The 23,749-nt window shown below is 52.0% G+C and overlaps 9 protein-coding genes across 9 annotated transcripts; 3 read left to right on the top strand and 6 right to left on the bottom strand.

The window, feature by feature from the left end:
- Positions 1-342: 342 nt before the first annotated feature.
- On the bottom strand, positions 343-2,237 carry PV08_10084 (uncharacterized protein; the record flags this gene model as incomplete). Its single annotated transcript, XM_016384399.1, has 2 exons — positions 343-1,926; positions 1,974-2,237. 2 exons carry the CDS (start codon positions 2,235-2,237, stop codon positions 343-345), a joined length of 1,848 nt encoding a protein of 615 aa, XP_016231001.1.
- Positions 2,238-3,071: 834 nt separating this feature from the next.
- Positions 3,072-6,243, top strand: PV08_10083 (uncharacterized protein; the record flags this gene model as incomplete). Its single annotated transcript, XM_016384398.1, has 2 exons — positions 3,072-5,601; positions 5,651-6,243. The coding sequence occupies 2 exons, from the start codon at positions 3,072-3,074 to the stop codon at positions 6,241-6,243; spliced, it is 3,123 nt and encodes a 1,040-aa protein (XP_016231000.1).
- Positions 6,244-6,899: 656 nt separating this feature from the next.
- Positions 6,900-7,793, top strand: PV08_10082 (uncharacterized protein; the record flags this gene model as incomplete). Its single annotated transcript, XM_016384397.1, has 3 exons — positions 6,900-7,016; positions 7,152-7,554; positions 7,660-7,793. 3 exons carry the CDS (start codon positions 6,900-6,902, stop codon positions 7,791-7,793), a joined length of 654 nt encoding a protein of 217 aa, XP_016230999.1.
- Positions 7,794-8,731: 938 nt separating this feature from the next.
- On the bottom strand, positions 8,732-10,942 carry PV08_10081 (uncharacterized protein; the record flags this gene model as incomplete). The annotated part of the gene is made up of 3 exons (XM_016384396.1): positions 8,732-8,749; positions 8,811-10,669; positions 10,723-10,942. 3 exons carry the CDS (start codon positions 10,940-10,942, stop codon positions 8,732-8,734), a joined length of 2,097 nt encoding a protein of 698 aa, XP_016230998.1.
- A 2,768-nt stretch (positions 10,943-13,710) lies between these two features.
- Positions 13,711-15,447, bottom strand: PV08_10080 (uncharacterized protein; the record flags this gene model as incomplete). The annotated part of the gene is made up of 2 exons (XM_016384395.1): positions 13,711-14,978; positions 15,042-15,447. The coding sequence occupies 2 exons, from the start codon at positions 15,445-15,447 to the stop codon at positions 13,711-13,713; spliced, it is 1,674 nt and encodes a 557-aa protein (XP_016230997.1).
- Positions 15,448-16,028: 581 nt separating this feature from the next.
- PV08_10079 (uncharacterized protein) lies at positions 16,029-17,055 on the bottom strand (the record flags this gene model as incomplete). The annotated part of the gene is made up of 2 exons (XM_016384394.1): positions 16,029-16,531; positions 16,605-17,055. The coding sequence occupies 2 exons, from the start codon at positions 17,053-17,055 to the stop codon at positions 16,029-16,031; spliced, it is 954 nt and encodes a 317-aa protein (XP_016230996.1).
- Positions 17,056-17,446: 391 nt separating this feature from the next.
- PV08_10078 (uncharacterized protein) lies at positions 17,447-18,566 on the bottom strand (the record flags this gene model as incomplete). Its single annotated transcript, XM_016384393.1, has 3 exons — positions 17,447-18,369; positions 18,421-18,449; positions 18,505-18,566. The coding sequence occupies 3 exons, from the start codon at positions 18,564-18,566 to the stop codon at positions 17,447-17,449; spliced, it is 1,014 nt and encodes a 337-aa protein (XP_016230995.1).
- A 712-nt stretch (positions 18,567-19,278) lies between these two features.
- On the top strand, positions 19,279-20,513 carry PV08_10077 (guanine nucleotide-binding protein subunit beta-like protein; the record flags this gene model as incomplete). The annotated part of the gene is made up of 3 exons (XM_016384392.1): positions 19,279-19,358; positions 19,414-19,858; positions 20,088-20,513. 3 exons carry the CDS (start codon positions 19,279-19,281, stop codon positions 20,511-20,513), a joined length of 951 nt encoding a protein of 316 aa, XP_016230994.1.
- Positions 20,514-20,946: 433 nt separating this feature from the next.
- On the bottom strand, positions 20,947-23,313 carry PV08_10076 (uncharacterized protein; the record flags this gene model as incomplete). The annotated part of the gene is made up of 1 exon (XM_016384391.1): positions 20,947-23,313. The coding sequence occupies one exon, from the start codon at positions 23,311-23,313 to the stop codon at positions 20,947-20,949; it is 2,367 nt and encodes a 788-aa protein (XP_016230993.1).
- Between the last annotated feature and the right edge of the window lie 436 nt (positions 23,314-23,749).

The following is a 23,749-nucleotide window of genomic DNA, read 5'->3' as shown; positions in this document are numbered from 1 at the left end:
GTGAAAAGATCAACCAAAGCTGCGTCTGCGATTCCCAAATTCATTCCAAGTGCGATAGGATATCCTGGTAAGAGCTGACGGCAGCACATCAGGTCATGTATGCGCCAACTAGGACCACGGTGGTCGCCCAACTATCTACTCCAAGAGACGCCGTCGCTGGTTCTGATAATCAATCCCATCCACTTCCCCCGGAACCCATTTTGTGTCGTTCAGGATCCAAGCCCGAGCCCAATACTCCATAGGTAAGAATACAATAATTGCCAGCCTAGCCCGTCCCGACCCCTTGAAATCCAAGAACAAATTCGTACTGCTCATGGCCAACCAGCACCACGATACCACAGCTCATGCGCCAACCTCGACTTGCTGTGATGCCGCTGCCGGATCATCGCCTGGGCTCGTCTCAGCCCAGCTGCCCCATAGTCCTCTCTTTGCTCGAATTCTCAGAGGCAGACCCATTTCCTTGTTGGCTTTGTCTATCGGCTGCTCGACCTTGATGGCGTCTTTCGTCGCCAGCACAAGTACCTCAAAGAACATCTTGGTCGCATCTTCCTTGCTGGTTCGGCCCTCAGGAACAAGCTCAGTAAGGAGCACAGATTTCTTCGCAGGTGACGAAGTCTGAGAGCCATCTGCACCACCCAAATGCTCTCGCAGTAAGTGAACAGCATGTTTGGTGCCAAGCGAGACAGGGCCGCTTTCTGAAGGGTGAAGCAGTGGCACCGTCGTCTCGTCGAACGTGTCTTCGCCGTCGAAAATACCTGCATCGTCCTCCCCGAGTACAATATCCTCTAACCCCGGCGCGCCATCACCAATAAGTGGCTGAACTCCATCATCGGCAGGGATCTGGGGGACCTGGGCTTCAAATTCTTCGATTTGCACGCCTTCATCTTCCACGAGATCATCAGGACCTTCCAACCGAGGGGATTTCTCGTTGTGCTCATCCTCACTCAACCCGCCAATGCCACTGTCTCGCTTACGCTTGCGTTCACCAGATCCCATGAACATTTCGAAGGACAACAAACCCTGTAATTCGGGAGCCCAGTTTCTCGATCGGCCGTCATTCATAGCATTGCTTACAAAATCGCCGTTCTTCTGCATGTTCATGAGAGTGAGGAGGATAGGATCGCGGGGAAGGAAGGATGGAGCACGCAGGATTTTCGATCGATCCTCTGCCTGGGCTTTGATCTGCCTGTTGTGCAGGACCGTTTCGACATCGGGGGCGAGGGGTTTCTGCTTCCGACTTCTCTGGCGTTGCTGGACCGCAACTTCCTCCACATCTTCCTCAGTGTTCAGGTTTTGAAAAGTCTGATCTAGGTTGCGTAAGACATCGGACTCAGCATCTGAAAGAGGAGAGTCTGTGTCTCTTCGGCGGGCCTCGGCTTCCGCAGCTTCTCGCAGCTTCAGAGTCTCGTCGTCACCAAAGTCCAACGGTGCATCAGGTATGACATCTGCGAGGGGTTCTTCGGCTAGGCGAGGCGACTCAGCATCGTCCGCCATTTCAACGTCCTCTCCAAAATCCAAGTTGAGATCCCCGTCGTCGTGGATGAGGCCCTCCTCCGCGAGCAGGTCGCCATGATCGGCCTTGGGCGTTGGAGCTTCTCGGCCAATGTTCATGCTCACAGTCGTCTCATTGAGATCCATCTCGTCGCCATCCCCGAAGTTCAAGTTGAGATCATCTTCATTGTACAGTGGCTCCTCGCCGGGTGTAAGCATAGACTGAGTGCTGCTCTGCTGTGGATTGAGACTGCTAGTCCAGTCCTCATCCAGATCCTGTGTGTCAGGTGCAGATAGTGTGGGTTGTTGAGTCATGGGGAAGGCGAAATCCATGGTGGAAAACAGGTCGTCAATGGTCAACAATTCTGGCAGATTCAAGTCGACTGTGGTTGTCGCATGAGCAGGCAGATCATGGTTGTTTGTTGACTTGAAGGTCTGTAAAAGATTAGCAGGTGTACACCTAAGATAGTTCGTGAGCATACCATGCGAATCTTGACCAGTGTTTCGTTGCAATCATCCAGTAAATACCTCGCCTTCCTCCCGTAAATGCGCACCACCCCCAGCATAAGCTGGCCGCTCAGCCGCAGGGCCATGGGCTCATCGCCGCGGTCAACTATGGCTCCCACACTGCCGGGGATATCTGACTGAAGAATCTGCGACTTGGAAAGCTTTCGTTCGACGTTTGACGCGAGCCAGACGCGAGCCAAAGGCCCGGTCTTGGCCAGCAAAGACGGATCGTAGAACATGGAGATTCGAATCTGAGTTTCTTCAGGTCGATCACGCAGTCATGGAAATACAGGGGTGGTAGAAGGAGATGTTGTTGATGAAATATATCACAGGAATAGCCAATCGACGCGTCTGAGGGGTCAATGTTTTGAGGTCGATCGCGGCGCAAAAGGGCCCAGTAAAATCAAGAACTGAAGAGAGAATGAAATCGCGATACAGCGACCAGAGAGAACGCTGCAATGTGTATAGGATTAAACACGCAACGATGTTGAGACGCAAAAGAGGTGGTTGGTGAGGCCGATGCAAGTGAAGCAGTGGTGAGTGGCTGGAATGCGACCAAAGCGCAGGCCTGTTTGCTAAGAATCAGGGAACTCGTGACTCGTGCCTTTTGCTGGTGTTTGCGGCCAGCGTCGCTAGCAGCCTTGCTCGGCGCTAAGGCACTAAGTTGGTTAGCGTCCTCGCTCTACCTGCCGTGCGTCTACTTGCCCTCATCTGCCCAAAGGCTTCGTCATGAAACCCTAACCAACTAACTAGTGAACTAAGCAGGCGACTAGTCCCGAGCCTCTATAGCCTATAGGTCGGCTAGAAATTAGGGGTTTAGGGCCACCGTTGAGGCTAGATCGCAGGCTCTCCCAGGCGGACCTCACCATGGAATTCGCAGCGCTCCAGGGGACAGACAGTCAGGTAATTACTTCGTCCCTCATATCCATGACGAGGAAAGGTCTTCGCTCTTTATTTAGTAAATTATCCCGTGCCTCTTAGACTTTTTACCTCTCCTTGTCAAAAGTCCCAGTCGGCGTATTTTTGCATTGAGGGAGACGGCATGTCATTTATCAAAGCAGCACAATGAAATCATGTCAAAACCATCAGCTTCTGCACTACCTGTCTTCAATGCAGAAGCCACTCCCATCAGTCGACAACGCAGCCCAGCACGAGCTCCGGGTTCGTCCTCGATAACCTCCGTCTACTCTCTGCTCGGTCCTCAGGACACTGCGGACCGCCTACAGACGTCCCTCACCCAAGGCCTGTTACAAAGCGAGGCGCATGCGAGACTCGGAAAAGATGGGCCGAATGAGCTGCCACACGAAGAGGAGGAACCTTTATGGCTGAGATTTTTGAAACAGTTCAAGGAGACCTTGATCCTTCTCTTACTCGGTTCGGCTGCCATTTCACTCTTCATTGGTAACAAGGACGACGCTGTCAGCATTGCGCTCGCAGTCACCATCGTTGTCACCGTCGGGTTTGTGCAAGAATACCGGTCAGAGAAGTCTCTGGAGGCGTTGAATCGATTGGTGCCGCACTATGCCCATGTGAGACGTACTGCGACCCCTTCTGGAGCACCGCTGGGGAGTGACGCTGAAGAAGGGGACATCGAACTGGAACCGTTGGCGAACGGAACACCCAAAGCCACAAAGACAATACCTGCTTCCCAGCTTGTCGTTGGTGATCTAGTTCTGTTTCATACTGGCGATCGAATACCTGCTGATATCCGAATCACCTTTTCCTCAGATCTCACCATCGACGAAGCCAATTTGACCGGCGAAAATGAGCCTGTCGAGAAGCACGCAGCTGCGCTTGAGAGGCTGGCTCCAGTGTTTCAGCACCATGGTACACCGGAGCCTTTCAATGCAGCTGGTACTGTGGGGGCGGATGTTCGCTTGAACGAGCAGCACAACATCGCCTTCATGGGCACCTTGGTCCGGTCCGGGTATGGTGAAGGCATAGTCATTGCGACCGGTGGATCAACTGAGTTTGGGACAATTTCCTTGTCATTGCAGGAGATCGAAGCCCCTCGAACACCACTTCAACATTCAATGGATCTTCTCGGAAAGCAGCTGAGCTATATGTCATTTGTGGTCATTGGAATAATTATGGTCATTGGACTGCTTCAGGGGAAGAAGCCGCTGGATCTGTTTACGATCGGTGTGTCTTTAGCTGTAGCTGCCATACCGGAAGGTCTTCCTATTATCGTCACGGTGACATTGGCCCTAGGAGTGTTGCGCATGGCCAAGAGGGGGGCCATTGTACGAAAGTTGCCGAGTGTTGAGACTCTCGGTTCAGTGAATGTTGTCTGCAGCGACAAGACTGGCACATTGACACTAAACCACATGACTGTGACCAAGCTATGGCATTTTGACGCTTCTCAACCTTTCGCGGTGGACACCTCGGTGCAGCCCTCTGCGGCTATCAGGGCGGTTCTTCGAATAGGCAATATTGCTAACCATGGGCGCTTGTCTCATAACAACCCAGGAACTCCAGCATCGGCCGCGGTACTGTCTTCCACCAGAGACCTATCAGCCACAAACACCAAAAGCAGATGGCTTGGTCAACCCACGGACATTGCTATGCTCGACCTATTGGATACATTTGGGGAGGATGATATCCGTGACCAGATAGGTCAGAGAACGAGTGAAACGCCCTTCAGTTCGGAACGCAAATGGATGGGTGTTGTCATCGCCAGTGCGCTTGACGAGCTGACCAACGGTGTTGGAGGCGGAAATGAGACGGCATTCATAAAAGGGTCCCTCGAGCAAGTCCTCAGTCGTTCAGACACTTACTTGACAAAGGATGGGCAAGAAGTAATTCTTGACGAGAACCGTCGACGCATGGCCACCGAAGCTGCCCGGGCCATGGCCGAAGAAGGGCTCCGCGTCATTGCATTTGCGAGTGGCGCCATCAGAAGCAAAGCCCGACACAGCAGTCGAAGTTCGACGCCTGCCGGATTTGAAAAGAAATCGGCTGGGGGAGATGTCTTTAATGGGCTGTGTTTTGCTGGCTTGGTGGGCATGAACGATCCGCCGCGGAAAGACGTCCACAGGTCAATCCGGAGGCTGATGAATGGCGGCGTCAAAGTCATCATGATCACTGGTGATGCTGAAACTACTGCTGTCGCGATCGGCAAAAAGTTGGGCATGCCCCTCAACCCGTCATCATCAGCTCTTTCTTCAGTATTACGAGGCGATGAGCTCGATCGTATGACAGAACAAGAGCTATCAGAGGCGATCGGCAAGACCACCATCTTTGCGCGAACCAGCCCAGACCATAAAATGAAGATCATTCGAGCACTTCAAGCACGCGGCGATGTGGTTGCAATGACCGGGGACGGAGTCAACGACGCTCCCGCGTTGAAGAAAGCGGACATTGGCATTGCAATGGGCATGTTGGGAACTGACGTGGCGAAAGAGGCTGCGGATATGATTCTGACCGACGACGACTTTTCGACCATCCTCCGGGCCATCGAACAGGGCAAGGGCATTTTCTTTAACATCCAGAACTTTATTACTTTCCAATTGAGCACGAGTGTGGCTGCGTTGACTCTGGTTTTATTGAGCACGATGTTCGGCTTCAAGAATCCCCTCAACGCGATGCAGATCCTCTGGATTAGTACGTGTGTTGGTGTGTCGCGAGAGGATGTTTGCTAACCGCGTTCCAGATATCTTGATGGATGGTCCTCCTGCTCAATCTCTTGGAGTTGAGCCAGTGGATCCTCGTGTGATGAACCAGCCACCTCGAGCTCGAAACGCGAACGTCCTGACCAAGCGCCTGATCCGCCGTGTCCTGACCCAAGCCCTCATCATTATGCTTGGTACCATCAGCATCTATATCCGTGAGATGGTCGACATCGACGATCCCAATACAACAGATAGCTCTGGTACACCGCTCCACCACCGAGTGGTGACCAAACGCGATACCACCATGACCTTTACGACGTTTGTGCTTTTCGACATGTTTAATGCCCTCACGTGTCGCTCGGAGACCAAGTCAGTTTTGTTTGGTGAGATCAAGGTGTTTGGAAATAAAATGTTCAACTATGCCGTTGCAGGCAGTCTTGCAGGGCAGCTCTGTGTTATTTATCTCCCGTTCCTGCAGCGGGTGTTCCAGACCGAGGCTTTGGGGTTGTCGGACCTCATATGGCTGGTGTGTATAACAAGTACTGTTTTCTGGGCCGACGAGCTACGGAAGTGGACCGAAAAGAGACGAGCTTCAGGGTTGGCGCCGAGTGTTGGTTACTCGGCGAGTGTATAGATTTAACTACAAGGTAGGTAGATGGTCGAGCTGAGGCTGTAGTGTACACCCTCTCTTTCTTCAAGACAGGGGCCTATCTATATCTTGTAGGTGCTTTGGCCCACCGGCCTGACCTCAGGAGTAAAACATTGGAGAATAGAGATGAAAGACGAAGATCTGTGTCGTACCTACAGGGATATTGTGAGGCTGGTAGTACTGGAGATACAAATATCTATGTCTGGCACGCCTGGTAAAGAAGGCTCATGCTCACCCACACTGTTTGTTCTGGTTTTTGGGGGGGTCTTGTTGATTGATAGTCACCCAGATTGAGGGGCTTTTTCTTTACGTTTCTACGTTCAACGCTTGATTGATTTTTAGTTGGAAGTTCTTGTCGAAAAAAGAATCCACCACTGTTAAAATATATCACCGCCTGCTCGGGATTTTTGGGTTCCCTCATTTTCCATTTCCCTATTACTCCGTACAGCCCAATCGAACCAATAACCGACCATTGGTAATCAATCCTCGATCCAACCAAGAGTCACCACCGCCCACGCTCCAGCTCAAAACCAACACCCACCAAAGTTTTGGACGACTCTGTGCAGGTGTAGATCTCGGTCGTATTCTGGAGAAGAAAGGAGTCGGACTCTGCGTCTTCTGCAAAAAGAGAACCAACCGCCATGGCCCCAAACGGTCCCCGCGATCCCTACGCCGGACCAGAAGATGGACCAGAGAAGCCGTTTCCGATAAGGCTTCAAGGGCCAGTCATCCATGGGTTTGGACGCGGTAGTAAAGAGGTGTGTTCCGTACTCACAGCTTCTTTCTTGTGCCTTTTTCTTTTGCGTCTTGTTGGTTTCTCTTTATTGCTCATTGCTCATTCTGGTTGTGATTTCTGATTCTGATTATGACGGTGTGTGTGTTCACAATTCTAGCTCGGCATCCCAACCGCCAACATCCCACCTTCAGGTCTTTCGGCCTACCCTGATCTGGCGTCCGGCGTGTACTACGGGTTCGTGGGGTTGTCTCTCGCGCCGTCATCATCGTCGTCGCCGTCGAAAGACGGCACCCCTTCGTCGACATCGGCTTCGTCCGCGACGTCTTCGTCGTCCCCGTCGCCGTCGCCGCTGATCTACCCGGCCGTGCTGAGCATAGGGTACAACCCTTTCTACAAGAACACCATGCGCAGCGTCGAGATCCACATCCTACACGACTTCGACTTCGACTTTTACGGCGCCGCGCTGAACCTGCTGATGTTGGCGTTTATCCGGCCCGAGTACGACTACACGAGTCTCGAGGCCTTGGTGGAAGATATCAAGACCGATTGTGAAGTCGCCAGTAAGTTTCTTATAAGTTCCTGTTGGACTTTTCCGGTTGTGTTCTTTATACCGCAGACACCTAAACTGACGATACTTGCCATTTTTGCTTTTTTGTTGTTGACAGGACGGAGCTTACAACGTGAAGCGTACGAAAAGTTCAAGGGTGATCCGTGGTTGCAGGATTTCGAATGGATGAAAACCACGAATACGGACGAGATAGAGAAGGAAGTTTTGAAGAAAAAGGAAGCAAAGGCTTGATTCTCTATCTCTCTCTCTCTCACACACACACGACATCGAGCGTGACATTGATATTGATAATTGAATTCTCAACATCCAAACATCCACACACCCACACACACACACACACACACACACACACACACATTCAATGTCGATGACGATATCGATAATGATCATATTGCCCAAGTGAAGGAAAGGAAAGACCCTGACATCGATGTGACAACGACCCTTGCAATTGATTGAGAAGTGAAGCATCTCAAGGACAAGAAGGGAAGAAGGGAAGAAGGAAAGGACATGCCTGGTTGAAAGGGATCTACTACCACCACCCATACTACGGCCCCTATGTCATTCACTGCCCGACGCCTTGACAATACTTACGGACAAAAAGGTATAGCCACAGGTAGAGGAGAACGAAAGGAGGGGTGGTGAAGAGGTGAAGGAGGAGGAAGTTCCTGTCAGGAAAGGGACCTTCTCCGATCCAGTTGCATCTTCATCTTCATCTTCATCTTGATCTTGATCTTGACATCGACTTTAACGCTATTCTTTCGTTCTCTTTCTTTTCACCTCGGCGGCGTACCTACAAGGTATTCATTTATCCATCATCACCATCAAAGTCAGGTAGATACTAGATAATCAAACGTGCGTCTTTCATCCCTCAACAACAGTTTATTCTGTTACTATCGAATATCGAATATCGAACGTCGAAGAACGAACAACGTTGGTCGACGCGATACGGATAGGGATGACAACTCATACTTCATCCCTCAGACAATCATACTCATACTCATCCTCGTAATTGGGACTCTGGTAAAGACCAGATCGCGCACCAAGAAAACAAAAACCTCACAATTCAATATCAACACGTCAAGTTCCCGTCCGTGTGTACACAAAACACCACCACCAAAGTTAACCCAACCGTCCATATAATGCCAACACCATCTGAAACTTTTTATCGCCTATATACAAGGCAAGAACTGTAGAGTGTTAGCATGTCTGCACCAAAAGATTCTCATGGAAACCCATCAAACAACTCACATTCATAACGATCAGCATGGGAATATCAAAGACGTCACGCTTGACGGTCCAACAATAAGTGCAATCCACCTTCCCATCGGCTGATCCGAGTTTCTGCATTCCTTTTTCACCCGAAATGCCATCCTTTTTCATGTCGTTTCTCCGGGAATGGTTACTATCCTTCCGTCGACCATCTGTGCCATTGGGTTTGCCATCTTCATTGCGTGCCTCGGCTTCCGCATTGAGATTCTGGGAAAGCTCATCATCTTTCGTACGATACTTGAGCAGTTTGCCTCTTCCCAATACGCTGCCCCGGCTATCACCAAAGGCCAGTCTTGCAAAGTCTTCGTAGAATTGAACGACAGAATCGTCGTCAAGCAATTCTGCAAGAAGGACCGGCTGAGACCGTTTCTCGCCATTTTCGGCTTCGGTGGTGCGCTGCGTGGGCGTATTGAACCCCGCTGTCCGGCTCGCAGTATTTGTGCCCGACCCGCCCGAGGGAGTCGCACCCGAATGCCCTCGATTCACGTTCAGATTGGGGCTTCGGCCAAGCAAGACACTCTTAGTCCAGCCCGTGAGGATCTGGAATTCCTTTCCAACTGCGGCGATTTCGCCTGTTCTCCGAGCCACAATGGTCGGCGTGCCCACACCTTCAATAAAGCCCTCGTATTCCCACAAGGTCCTCTGGAAACATTTTTCCATGAATATGAGATCTTCGCGGTTTAACGTCCTTGTAGTAGCAATAAATGAGGGCCTGATAGAGGCCAGAGACTTTGCAATTGCAAGTGTCTTTGAAGGTTGGGTGGCGAAGCGTTTCCGGCAATATGCGACTAGATTGTGAAAGCCAGCAGTGTACGAATGGGGTTGCGTGACCGAGGTGTAGATTGACGAGGGATCTCGAGGCCGTTTTAACGGTTTGGCGGGCAGTTGAGACCTTGCTTTGAGTTGTGGCGTGGATATTGGAGGGGGCTGCTTCGGTCGACTATCCAGAGAATTGTTCGGCTGTGTCAGGTTGCCATTCTCAAGATGAGTCGGCGGGGCTTGTAACCCCTGGTTGGTCAACAGTGGTGAATCTTCAAACTTGACACCATTACCCGGGGTACCGCTGGTGTCTGGTGAGGTCCAATGTGCCGCATTGGACTCGATGGTGAACGCGTTTGGAGCCATGTGGCGGTTATGGGCGCTATACGGATCCGAATTGTTGGACCAGTCCGACAACATGGCGGTCTCGTTGTACAGTTGTTGACGTGCAGTGGGACTGTCGCTGAAGCTACCCAGAGGCATTCGATACTGTTGTGTCATGGAACCTCGATGTGTTGTGGTGTCGCTAGGCGGAGTCTCCCCAGCGTTTGTGGCCATGTGTCCAAGCATACCGAACTCTAACGCACCGTAATGATTGCCAAAATTCATGCTGGCAATATCAAAGTTAAACGGCGAAGGCTCCTCAAACAGCGCTCCGGACCAAGGAGCACCTCCCATGCCATTGGTAGTCGCCGGATCCCCACCAATGACAGGACTTTGTAGAGCAACTTGCGAGGTCATGCCAGTAAAATTGGTGGTCAGAGGTGAGTGCTGAGAAAAGCTCGTCGTACTCATGCTCCGTTCGTGCACCAGCGGAGGGGGCATCTGCTGTTGAGGGGTATTCTGGAAGTTGTTGAAATTCTGCGGCTGTTGGAAGTATGGTTGCTGCGAAGAAGTATCACTTGTGATGGTCGAACTCCGCTGTTTCGCAGCAGACCGATTGAACAAATTCCCGCCAACCACCGGCATGAGAGCTTCATTTGGCGCATCGTGGAGATACTTTGCCTTCTTACGGACTCCGTCTTGACAAGCGTCTTGCAAACCCCTCTTGATACACCTCTGACAGGGCCGTTCGTCACCTATACACAGACATGTCAGCACAGGAATCTTGCGGTATTCTAGTTTGACCTACCGCAGGTCAGATGGGCACGTTGACAGGCGTAGCATGCCCTGCGTGCCTTCTTACGTCTCGGTCGATTGGGGTCCTTGGGGTTAGTGGAGGCCGAGCCGTTTTGCTTCTGCTTTTCGTCTTTGGACGGTGGTTCGGCCATGTTATTTTGAGTATTCTCAGTCCCGCTGTCTTCGGGAGAAGCTGAGCGAGAGTGCCCGTCTTCGACATCAGAGGCCGCCATGATGTTATAAGCAGACCATCAAGGAGGCCCAGGGCGCGCAAGCGGCACTGTGGCGCGCACAAAACTCCCACCGTCACACGACACCAGGACTGATTGGGCCTTTGGTGGTTTGAAACAGGGATCCAATGGACATGTAGACCCGGAGATTCAGGAATAGCCAGAATTCCAATGAAAGGACACGTCAGGTCGAGTCGGCGCCGTCGCAGGCTGCTGGAGTCCAGGAGCTTGGTTTCTCTCACGCAAGCCCGGGTGAGCACAGGAGCTGCTGTTGGGCAGCGGAAAGTCGTCGCTTCTGTAGGACGAAAAGGGAGGTGAAGTGCTCAGGGCCAGAGATTGTACGGCCCACAGAGCGAGGAATGCGGTGCGACGTTCGGCTGGTAGCACAGAGGCGCGCGATCGTCGACTGGGCGGTGGTAGAGAGGCCGGAAACAGCGCAGATGGCGGGCGCGGGGAAGGTGTCGTTGCGAGGGGAAGAGAGAGCGAGTCGCACAGTAGACAGCAGGGATCTCGACCGGCGGTGTGAGCGGGATCAGTAGGTGGTGACGAGAGGGAGGATTGAGGGCGTCGGCTGCTGGAGGAAGGATATGAGTAGGTAGCTGGGTATGGAGGATCTGGGCGGAGGACGACGACGAGGACGATGGCGCAAGATTGAGGACTGACAGACTGACAGTGAGGATTGTGGGATGGTGGAGGAGGAGGAGAAAGAGAGAATGCGGGTGGAGGGTCAAGACCGCAGCCTCACCAACTAGCTTAGCCTAGTCAACTAGAGCTACGCCGGAAGAGATACCTACAGGATACCTCCTAGGCCTCTCCTGGGCTCCTGCTAGGCGCTCTTCCGGCTAGTGAGGCTTACTAGGGTGCTAATTGGCAAGGCGGGCGTTGGGCATCAAAGGTGCCATAGCCGGGCTTAGTTTTAGCGTTGGGAGTAATTATTACCTTACGCAGGGCTCGCCTGGAGCCAGCCACGCCTAAACACTTGCACTCTCTCGGGCGCAGAGGGCTCTCATTAGTGCCTAGAAGGGCTTACCAAAGTACCTGGGGTAGGGAGTCTATAGATCCAGGTACCTGGCATTTGTCTCTCAACTCCAAGAAATTCTATTAACCTCTACGACAGCTTCTGATATACTGAGATCAGGTACTGTAGGTATCTTGGTAGGCGCAGGCAGCTACAGATGTTGTCCAAGAATCTAGATCATCCACGAGGCGCGGCCCATCACAAGCTGCCTCCAACGGACCGTTTAATGGCTTTTTGGCTGCTTTGGATTGGATCCCACAAATCTGACCCTGACTCTGCTTCTCTTACTGCACGGGGACACACAATTGCTCTCCAATGCGAGGACAAGTATGATGAGCTGAGTCGACGATATATTGCGACGCTGCTCAAACAACTGCTCGCATAAGGTAATCCCTATCGATTCATCTATCTTCCACTCTATCCTACTGTATCGTAATCTGCCGACCTCGTCTCGCCGAAATCTGGCCGTGACCCTTCGCACTCCCAGCTCAGGCAGTGTTCACTTTGTACCGCGGCAAAGTGTCTCCACACATTCATCTCCATGCCAGCCAGCCCTCTAGCCCTTTTGGCTCTCGACTGAATTAGCTCCTGTCTGAGGGGGAGGGGCCCTGGTGTACTGTCCAGTAGTTTGCAAGTGACTCACGTTCAAGGGAAGACCAATGTATTCCCTGTACCAACTGGGTACTGTACTATGGACCCGGTTCAGGGTACTAGGTACTCTCTACCTGTTATGCCGTGACCCAATTCCACACGCCGGGGCAATGGATGATGCTTCAGGCTCAGTTCCTCGTAATATGGCCCTCTGCAAACTTTTTCATCCAAGTGCAGCCACAGCTAGCTTAGCGAGATCGGTTCTTTAGACCCTGACTTGTACCTTAAGAGTACCTACTATAGTTGAAACTCTTTTTCAATAGGCGAGGCTGCCCGCAAAATCCCGAGCCTCGGAGCTCTACGGAACAGGCTCAATCAACCCCCAAAGCCGAAGCCGAGGCGCCGAGTCTAAGGCGACAGGACCAGTACTCAACGAGTCAGTGTCATAAGCTGTGTCCTGGGAAGTTGACCTGTGCAGGAGCATGTCAGCCTTTAGTGCTTCATCGAACGACCTAGGACACACTGGTCATGAAGGCCCCCTTTATGCAATTCAGCCGACTAATCACTGACATCGTCCTGTCTCCCTGGACCTGGCTCCTGATCGACCTGACCGAGTGATCAATGCACGTATTGTATATTGTGGAACACCTTGTGCGCCCGGGAAACCCCAAGAACAATACTCCTATTTGCACAGCGATATGATCTCGGTTTCGTGTCTGTAGGGTTTACGACCAGGGAGTTCTAAACCCTGCCATCTGTGACCGTCCTGGGTACATCTTGACCAGTCCACGCGTAGAGAATCGATGATTCTGCAATCGCCAAAGGAACTGCATCTCCCTGACCCTAGACCTTTGCCTGACTCAAAAGACACCATCACATGCGCGACGCCACTTGAGCTTAGACGAGTACGAGCGACCCCCAAAACCAGCATCAACAGGATAGAGCCGAGCTGCAGTCCCGAACGTCGGCTGTGCAGTCCTTTTGACCATGACTTACCTCAGTTGGTGTTGACACAAGCTAATCTCTGTGTGGAGACTGAATCTCAATAGCTCAGCCAGACGGAACCAGAGATACGTTCGAGACATAAATTGGTTTCATATGATGGCGCAATGTGGCTTGATATATCGATCAAGATCCCCAGGCTGCTGGATTGATTCCGTGCTCAGGCCGACAGGTGGGCATACTTGCTTCTTTGCCGTAATTTCTTTCCCCAGATGAAGAAGAGATATGGAAAGGGTGACAGGGCTAAGCAAAGAAATCCCAATAGCGAGGTAGCCCAGTGATAGTTTAATCTTTTGTACATTTGTCGTCCAAACAGCGGAAAGGCCGCCCCAAAGGAGCTTCGGGCAAAGGAATTGGCGGACAAAGCACTTGCTGCGTACAGGGGGTATGCCTCGACCAGGAACGTAAATACGCCAGAAAAGGTCAAGACGGTCCCAAATCCGAAAAAGCCAGTGCCGATGATTGGAACAATCCAATGGACGCGAGCATAACAGGACCAGCCAAACCAGAAGAGTCCCACGGTGCATATCCAGGGCCCGAAGATAGACGGTGGTAGTCGATATTCTGGCTCTGACTTGCGCTCACCGGTTCTTGTCTCTGCGTTTCGTAGAAGGCGAAGATAATTCCATTGCCATATCGGATCGGAACAAATAGCGAGTATCATGCCGATCATGAGGCCCAAGAAAGAGAGGCCGACCTGCCAGAGGTTGAAGCCATACACGTCTCCAAAGACCAATGGAAAAGCCCCGAAGAACAGATACAGGATGCCCAGCAGAATAGACGATAGGAGACACAAATTGGAGCACATGGGCTCCATGAAGAGGAGCAAGAACGGCCGATACAACGATCTGACCACAGTCCAGAACAAAGACTTTTCGTAAATCTCAATCGGTGCCTTCCATCGCTCGTCGCCGGTCTCTTTCCGTTTCTGTCGGGCCTTCTTGCGAAGCAACACTGGCATATAGGTCTCGGGAACGAATGCTGTGATTGTTATGAGCATAACTCCAGCCCACATGAGTAGAACATAGAACGACCATCTCCACGACGCGTTGTAGTTGATCAAGCCGCCAAGGATGGGTCCCAAGCTAGGCCCTATCATCGGAGCTGCTGTGTATATCATCATCGGGGCCTGGAGCTTGTCGCGGCTGAACATGTCACCCACGGTGCCTCCTGCGACGGACAGAAAAGCACTCCCCGAGAAGCCATCCAGAAAGCGAGCCACCAACATGGTCTGGATGTTTCTGGCAACAGCGCAAGGAACGAGCCAGATGACGAAGAAGACGTAGGCATATATATAGATAGGTCGACGACCGTAGAATTCCGACAAGGGGCCTAGAATCATAGGTGAGAGCCCTAGACCACTGATGAACAACGTTAGACCCAGCGTGGCGACGATGCGGGAGTTTCCAAACTCTGCGTCCATTTGATCTGTTGGCTATATTAGTACTCGTACCCCATGGCAGACGATGAACCCGTAGAGGTGGAATTTACCATAGGTGACCGTGTACAGGGAGGATGTGCAAGTGACACACAAGGCTCCAGCAGCATTAATGATCACAATCATCCACTTCCTGAACACTTTCATATTCTTGGGATCCATGGGATCATCAGGGCCGTCCCAGCCAACTTCGAAGAGGTCCTTCTCCTCGATGTTCACCGGTCGCTCGCCATCCTGGCTGGCATTACGTCCATCGTCGCTAAAATACCCATGACCGTCGACATGGGAGGTACGCGAGATAGTGTGATGAAACGACGGTCGATCCTGGCTTGGACGGGAAGCAACAGGCGTCAATGCGTAGGAATGTCTGCTGCTAGGACGAACAGACGACTTTTCATCCTCTCCGTGGCTCACGCGAGGTGTCTGGCCGTCGAGGTGACGATCAGGACTTTGAAGCATGGCGTTCGGGGACCTTCCGACTCGAATAACCTCGTAAAGACTTTTATTTTGTCCCAAAAGCAGATCCACGGACAATCACCACTCCAGAGAATGTTGTAACAAGCTTCGCGCCATGTGGCCTGGTGGTGAGGTCGACGTCGTCTTCGATTTTTCAGAGTCGAAGGAAAGCCAGTTTGACTCACATTTCTACAAGATACGCTTTTCACCCCCAAGCAACCACGGTAAATGTCCACACTGTTCTTAGCCGATAACCAGGTACGAGTAACCGGTGGAGATGGAATATGAGGTCGAATGCGCGTCGTGGATTCGGCGGACAAGACCGGGTCTATTAGAACCGGCTATCGGCGCATCATCCGGCTATTTATTGTACATGCTTCATGTATGTACGACCCTCAACTGTGGTTTTATCACCTGTGCTCGTACAACATACTAGTCCTTTCGTCTGGCCATTGTGTTGCATCGTTGAGGAGGACGGTAGTAGTTACCTATCAATACCCAAGGACGTGTATGTCCTTCAAGACCTAAATATACAGCTGGATGGTACACATAGTAGAGACTCGATGGGCGCGAGAAAACTTCACTCAAAAAGTCTGTACATCTGGCATCCGCCCAAGACCGCTGCCACTTCCTTTGCTTTTTGGCTGCGCATTGACGTCTTCGAGGACGCCTCCCGCGCTCCTTTCCCTGACATGTTTTCGTAGCCGGCTCAATATCTCACTGTCCTTCCATCGTTGTGGAACCGGTCTATAAGCAGGTTTGAATCGTCCAATTGTCTGTGCCCACTCTCCACTCGTCGAAGACCCTGGGCTCCAAGTATCAGGATGTTGCGTCTGTCCTTGGGTTGTTGGCGTTGTTTGCTCAGATACGTCGCTCTTCGTATCATTCACTGCCCCTTCGGCATACTCGAGGGATGTAGGCGTGTTTGCTGGTGACTGAGTAGCCCAATAATAAATGTCCCAGTCATTCTCGTCCAGGAACCGATCGTATTGCTCGAGCTGAGCCTTGTCCATGGAGGAGAGGTTTTCAGCCGCGAAGGTGGAGAGTAGGAGGTCGGACTCTAGTGTCCCTCGCTTCCTGCTTTGGTCTACGCATACTGTCAGTCAGGTCTCTCAGTAGGGCTCACACTCGTGCGAAGCTGTGCACTGGACTGCACCGACATAATAATCTTGCTCTCATGGTTGTCACGTCTTCACCACTTCGACGGATGGGGTCAACTCTGAACGAAATCCCCTCCATTTCACCAACGCCATATTCTGTCGGGCTTACTTTGCTTGGGCTACCCGATTGTGTTCCGCCAGTCATTCTGTCCGTATTTTCAGGGACATGGTCCTTTGGAGCTGTGCTCTTGCCGACCGAACTAATGAGCTCTGGCGGAGCCTTGTCTGCACCAACTGACGGCAAGTCATTGTGGATGGTCGAGTTTGTGTTCGTCAGATGAGGATTCAACGGTTTCTCCTTTTGATATTTACGATGTTCGTCGGCGGTTGAGGGTGCCCTTTCACTTTCCTTGGTGCTAGGCTCGGAGTAAGTCTTGAAGCGTTGAGAAACCAAAGGAGTGAAGCCACGGCTGGCCACTCGTCTGGCGAAGAATAGGGTGGGTTGAAGCATGGTGTTCAAGTATACCGAGTCTCAAATACTACAGCACTTGAGAGGAGGAATGACGATGGCTGCGAAGAAATGATGCAGCTCTCGTAGTCGGAGTCGTAGTCGAGACTGCGGCTGGAATCATTGACATCATTGAATCGCGCTTTTTCCTGTTGGTTCGATCGTTTTTGACGGAGGCATAAATTTCCAAATGTAGACTAGCGTAGTCTCCCAAGGGCAATTGAGCCGAGGGCTCACCGGCTCGTGAGGCTCCTCAAAAACACACGGATCAACTAAGGTTCTATATATCAGTTGCCAACTCAACGGTCTCAGCGTGCAAGATCTGCGTTTAGAAAAGAACCAATATTAAAGCGTATTGGAAAGGCGAGCTACCTGCGATCTCTCAAAAGCTGGTCTACAACCTTCTGTACAGAGGGGTCGGCTTGTTCCCAAGAACGTCGTCGATCTCGGCCATTACATCGTCATTTAGCCTGGGCACGAGGTCCAATGCTTTGACTGACTTGTATACCTGTTCAACCTTCGAGGCGCCAGTAATTGCTGAGCTGACTCGAGGATTCTTGAGGACCCACGCCAACGCTAGTGTTGCTTGATCAACCCCAAGCTTGTCAGCAACGGGCTTCAACTGCCTCACCTGGACCAGTGTCTTCTTCCATTCTTCGTTTCCATAGCTTTCCCTTTGGCTGGTGGTGTAGCCTTCTGAAGCTTTGGCAATCCTGCTGTCTTCCGGAATGCCATCATTGTACTTGCCACTGAGGATCCCAGTCTTGAGGGGACTGAATATGGTCAAACCCAGGCCATAGTTTTCGTATAAGAGAGAAAACTCTCTTTCCACCTTGTCTCGAGCTAGCATATTGTATTGTGGCTGCTCCATTACAGGTCCGATGAGGTTCAGCCTCTCTGCACAAGCCCAGGCCATGGCAATCTCCTCACTGTTCCATTCAGAGGTACCCCAGTAAAATGCTTTGCCAGTGTTGATGAGATAGTTCATGGCGCGGACAGTCTCTTCGATGGGGGTCTTTCGGTCAGGGCGATGGCAGTAGATCAAGTCGACGTAGTCCAACTGCAGCCTTCTAAGGGACGCTTCCGTGCCTTCGATTATATGCTTTCGAGAGAGTCCTCCATTATTCACTGGATTGTCCCCAAAAGCGCCGCCCCAGTAGATCTTAGTGGATATGACAAGATCGTTTCGTTTCCAGCCGAATTTTTTGATAGCTTTGCCCATGACAATCTCCGACTTGCCTTCGGCATACCCTTCAGCACAGTCGAAGAAGTTAATTCCTGCATCGAAGGCCGCCTTCATACAGTCAAAGGCAATATCTGCTAGGTCAGCATCGAGATCCTAGCCGGACGCTGCTATGCCGTGCGTACCGTCACCAACAGCACCACCGTAAGTCACCCTATATCAATAATGTCAGCCCGGATTGCAACCATACACCCTGGTATATGGCCTACCACCCCCCCAAAGATATTGCTGAAACTTGTAGACCCGATCTTCCCAGCAAACGATACTCCATCTTGGGCAGCTGTTCGACAGAAGGCATCTCAGGTTAAGTCAAGGAGAGACGTCTGCAACGGTCACACGCGAGAACAGAACACAATGACTAGCCAGAAGCAGGGAGGGTGCGAGGTCCGAGAGAAAAAGGAGAATGCTGGGGACGATATATGAATGCTTTCAGGCACCTCGTGCATTTAGCCGGTGGCACGGAGAATCTCCGCCTCGAATGGATGTCTCGAGGTGCTCAAGATAGACTAGTAACAACATTGTGAGTCACAAAAGCTAAACTCTGTAGAAGAGCTGCATGCAGATCCCATCTCTCTAACAACGAATGATTTGATACATGATCGCGGCGTCAAGGTGGACTGCTTCAGCGAATACAAAAAACGCCAGCTAACCTCCACGAGAGCTGAATGGGCAGGTAAGGACACAACTAAAGAGAGAAAAGATTCGGGATGCAAAGTTGCCACAAGTAGCTGATTGTATTCGGACGTCTCTGGTGTCTCTACAACCGTGTGTAGCCCTCGACGATGAAGAATGTCGTCGCTTGTTCAAGTGCCGCACCTTGAACGAAGAAAAAGCTGGCTAGCCTGATCTGCACTAGCGTGGTGAATCTTGGCGTACTACGGTTTTTCCCACACTGATTCCTCGATGTCGATTTGGGTGCACCACGTCGCAGGACTCATCGACAACAACATCAGCCAGACACCTACACAGATCTTCAAGACGCCATGGCTGAACAACTCATTCAACGTGGTACTCTTGAGGGCCACAGCGGCTGGGTCACCTCCCTCGCAACCAGCTTGGAGAAGTCAGTATACCGCCATGTAGAGATGGGCGCAACTTTTCGCTAACCGCTGTCCCAGCCCTAACATGCTGCTGTCTGCCTCGAGAGACAAGTCGCTCATCATCTGGAACTTGACCCGCGACGAATCTGCCTACGGGTACCCCAAGCGATCCCTCCACGGCCACTCCCACATCGTCTCTGACTGTGTCATCTCCTCCGACGGTGCATACGCTCTGTCCTCGTCCTGGGACAAGACTCTGCGCCTCTGGGAGCTGTCCACCGGCAACACCACCCGTACTTTCGTCGGCCACACCAACGATGTTCTCTCAGTCTCCTTCTCCGCCGACAACAGACAGATAGTGTCTGGATCCCGAGACCGAACGATCAAGCTCTGGAACACTTTGGGCGACTGCAAATTCACCATCACTGACAAGGGCCACACCGACTGGGTTTCCTGCGTTCGCTTCTCACCCAACCCTCAGAACCCCGTCATCGTGAGCGCTGGTTGGGACAAGCTGGTCAAGGTAAGAAGATCTGAAAGTCCACATTCCGACAGCCCTGCCCAAGATGCTACGCACATACAAAATATTTGCTACTTCAGAGCCATTTTCACATGGCTATGAGAAAACTATTCACCGGCGGACTGAGGCAAAAGGGTTGTTTCATGATGAGCGTCGATTTCAAATCGCAAAGCTTATGCTATCAAAAAAAATGGTGTTGCACTTTCAATGCTGACAGGCTGCTTTGTTGTAGGTTTGGGAACTCGCATCTTGCCGCATCCAGACCGACCACATCGGCCACACCGGCTACATCAACACCGTCACCATCTCCCCCGATGGATCCCTGTGCGCCTCAGGCGGCAAGGACGGTACCACCATGCTCTGGGACTTGAACGAGTCCAAGCACCTCTACTCTCTCCAGGCCGGCGATGAGATCCACGCTCTTGTCTTCTCCCCCAACCGATACTGGCTCTGTGCTGCCACCACCTCCTCCATCACCATCTTCGACCTTGAGAAGAAGAACAAGGTTGACGAACTCAAGCCCGACTTCGTCGAGAAGGGCAAGAAGTCTCAAGAGCCATACTGCGTCAGCTTGGCCTGGTCCGCTGACGGCCAGACCTTGTTCTCCGGATACACTGACAACAAGATTCGCGCCTGGGGTGTCATGTCTCGCGCATAGATGAGGTGCCGATGCAACTGCAACTGGGGCTGATTTGTTGTTGACGACCTGACCTGACCTGACTAAGGGCTAGTGAAGAAACCTGGAATGGGGGGTGGGGGCTATGCCTATGGTGCAGAACTCAAGGATGTGAAGAGAGAGACGAGGCAAGGAGAAAAAAAGAGGACCATACTCGCATGGCAAAAGTTCGGAGGGTTGCGTAAGGGGTGCCATCTTGCAACCTTTTGTGTAACTAAAGCCGTTTGCATCATTCAACAGGGCCGGAGCCGGCGCTTTTCGTTGGTGGGCATGCTATGCTCTGTGCTAGAAAGATGGCGCACGTGAAGTGAAATGATCAAGTCAACGTTCAATCACATAATAGTTCCCAAGGTCAAACTTGAGTGCTACATATCTACGTAACTAGATGCTAACCCGGGCATCATCACATCACGTTTTAGCTAGTAGCATCCGTGACCATGTCTCTGGCTCGCGTCCTCTCAGCTGGCTTGAGTTTGTCCGCGAAGTCGCCGCCAGAAGCTATAGATTCCTCCCACTCCTCCTCGTCCATGTTCATAATCATGCAGATCTGACTGCACCGAAGGAACGCCTCGCGGAAACTGTATTTCTGACCCTTGACCACGACCTTGACAATCCCGTTGATGTCGTGTTCCAGTCTCGCGGCGCCGGATTCGTTGATGCGCCCGTGATACGTCCACAGCCTCTTCTCGATCATCTTGCTCAGGTACGTCACCACGACGGTGAGGAGCTGATCGAAAGTGCGCTCCGTCATGATCCGTCCGATGGGCTTCGTCAGGGCGTCCCAGCCGAGTTGGAAGCGCATGCGAACCTCGTCTGAGAATCCGTCCGATTCGCCGTCGCCATCCATTTCCTCCGCAAGTTCCTGCAGTTGCTCTCTGGTAAGCTGGTAGTCGGTGTCGCGGAATGCGTCTAGCAAAATGGGTCGAAGACGGGGTTTCATGACGTTGTGGAAGACGACGTTGATGCCGTCCGAGATCAGCTCGCTGGTCTTCTCCGAGAAGCTGGTAGAAAGAGTCGACAGTGTACTGGCCACGAACTCGGCTTCGCCAGGTTCTGGAAATAGCTCTGCCAGAGCGCGATGGGCAGAGTCGGGAGGAGGATTGAGCCGTGCTCCCACAATCTGTTCAACATAGTCCTTTGCCACATCGAGATTGTTGATGAGGACCAGGAAAGAGACAATGGTCCCTTCAGGTGGTAGTTGCCCTTGCACTGAAGCTTTGGGGTAGCTTTCGTCGCGCATCTTGCGCTGTTCCATGCCAACAAAGTCTGATCCGAGAACGCGGCCGAGAGTGGGAATGACATTAGCCACGACGCTTCTCTGTGAAGTTGCCAACGATTGTTGGAGCACTTTGTTGGCGATGTACATTATATCCTCGATCGCCGACGTGACATGTGGGGGGTTTGATATCAGTGGTTTGTGTGGATTTAGAGACAGACCGGGCGGCTGTTCGTCGAGTTGGAATGCTTTTTCAACGGAGCGGCGGAAAAAGAACATGGTCATCGTGTTGAAGGGTGCTATAAGTCGGTCTTGGACCTTCTTCATCAAGCTGGAATTGAGGAGGAATGCTGGCATATGTACCATACCCGGCGTTGTGACAGGGCCCGAACTTTTCTCGGAAACAAACTTTGTGTAGAGAGACCATTTCCCCAGCATCAGCGTCATTTCATTGAGGAGGGCATCGACTTGCTTCATATCGACGGACTCGTCCTCGCTCCCTCGACCGGGCGCAGGAGAGCCCGCTCGTGGTGTGGCGGTTGAACCTCGTTGCGGAGGCATGAAGCTTTGAACCAGGAACGTGAACGCATACGACTTGATATCGGTCAGTTGACGATCGATTCGTCTTTCGTCGGCCCATGTGTCCAAGATGATGCCGCCCTGCAAATCAGCCTCGACTTGCAGTCGCTCAATGACGCGGACCATCTTCCCCTGACCGTAGTGTCGCTCAACTAGGCCCCCATGGCCATCGATGATCTGTGCGATGTGCTCGAAGAGTCTCGTGAGAGCATTGGCATAGAAGAAGCCGTCTTTGCTTTGGCTCCCTCCCGTGCCTGCATTGAGGTTGGTTCGGGCCCGAGACGCAACGCCCTGGCAGACATAGCGACCGTAAACGTCTAGACCCACGTCTGATCGATTGATGAGTGGAAACAGTTTGAAGAATCGAGTGATTCTTGCACCGTCGCTGTCCTTGACGGCTTTTTCGAATTCCTTCAGAAACAGAATGCATAGAGACTCTGAAGCAGCCTCAAGTGTCACAGCTGGCGCATCTGGAACCTCGGCGGTGGGAACAATCCTGGCAGCGAATGGGCTGTTGAGCACGTCACTCGGTATCTTGGATGCTCTGCTCAGATAGCTAGCTGCTGTCTCCCAGTCCTGTGCGGCGCCCATAGATCCAGAGACCCCGAGGACACAGGCTTTCAATTCTCTCACCTGCTCGACAACCGTCAGAGTCGCCTGCACCCTCTCCTGTTCCAGATCAAGCTGCTTCACAGAGTTCGAAATATGCTTTGCATTTGAAGCCGCGTCTGCCAGAATCCCACTGGTGATTGCCCGAGCTTTGGAGGCTTGAGAGGTGGCATTTGCGCGGAACAGATCAAGGCGACCGAGTTCTCGCTGCAAGTCCTTTTGCGCAGCGACCAACGCATCAAGCTGGACAGTCACACGCGCTTCCTTGCTGTGTAGATGGGCAAGGGCTTCCTTGATCTCCGAGACCGACTTTGCATTGTAGATGTCGATCGGTTCAGTCTCGGGTTCGTGAACGGCGACGTGGCCATTTGTGGTCATGGCTGTGGACGCACTTGATGCCTAACACGAGCCAGGATATTCGCCCAGATGAGAGATGTGAGGGACACGTTGCTGGGTCCAACACGAACATGTGCACTCGTACAGCATGGAGGGCTACAACGTGTCCTGAAGCCGGCGAAGAAAAGCATAAAGAGTATCAATGCCTGAGTCGACAAATTGGCTCGCGGGGAAGAATCTTGATTCATGCGAGTCGCTAAGAAAATAAAACATACTGAACCGGGCATCTTGGGCATCGTCATATCTACAGTAGATTCGATTTCTTTCTTCTTCGGTACCAATTCTAAAAAGTTGAACGTTTCTACCGCGTCTCTCAAGCGCTGTTCTGTCTACACAAACGCAGTCTACTTGCTGGTGTCGCGCATACTCTTGTGTTCTGACGTCGCATCACTTCACTCTCCCGACATCCCTCGAAACC

This window comes from Exophiala spinifera, assembly GCF_000836115.1.
Source record: "Exophiala spinifera strain CBS 89968 unplaced genomic scaffold supercont1.8, whole genome shotgun sequence".
NCBI classification, from domain to species: Eukaryota; Fungi; Ascomycota; class Eurotiomycetes; order Chaetothyriales; family Herpotrichiellaceae; genus Exophiala; species Exophiala spinifera.
Note: the sequence above shows the minus strand (reverse complement) of the source record. Positions and strands in the feature narration are given on the sequence as shown.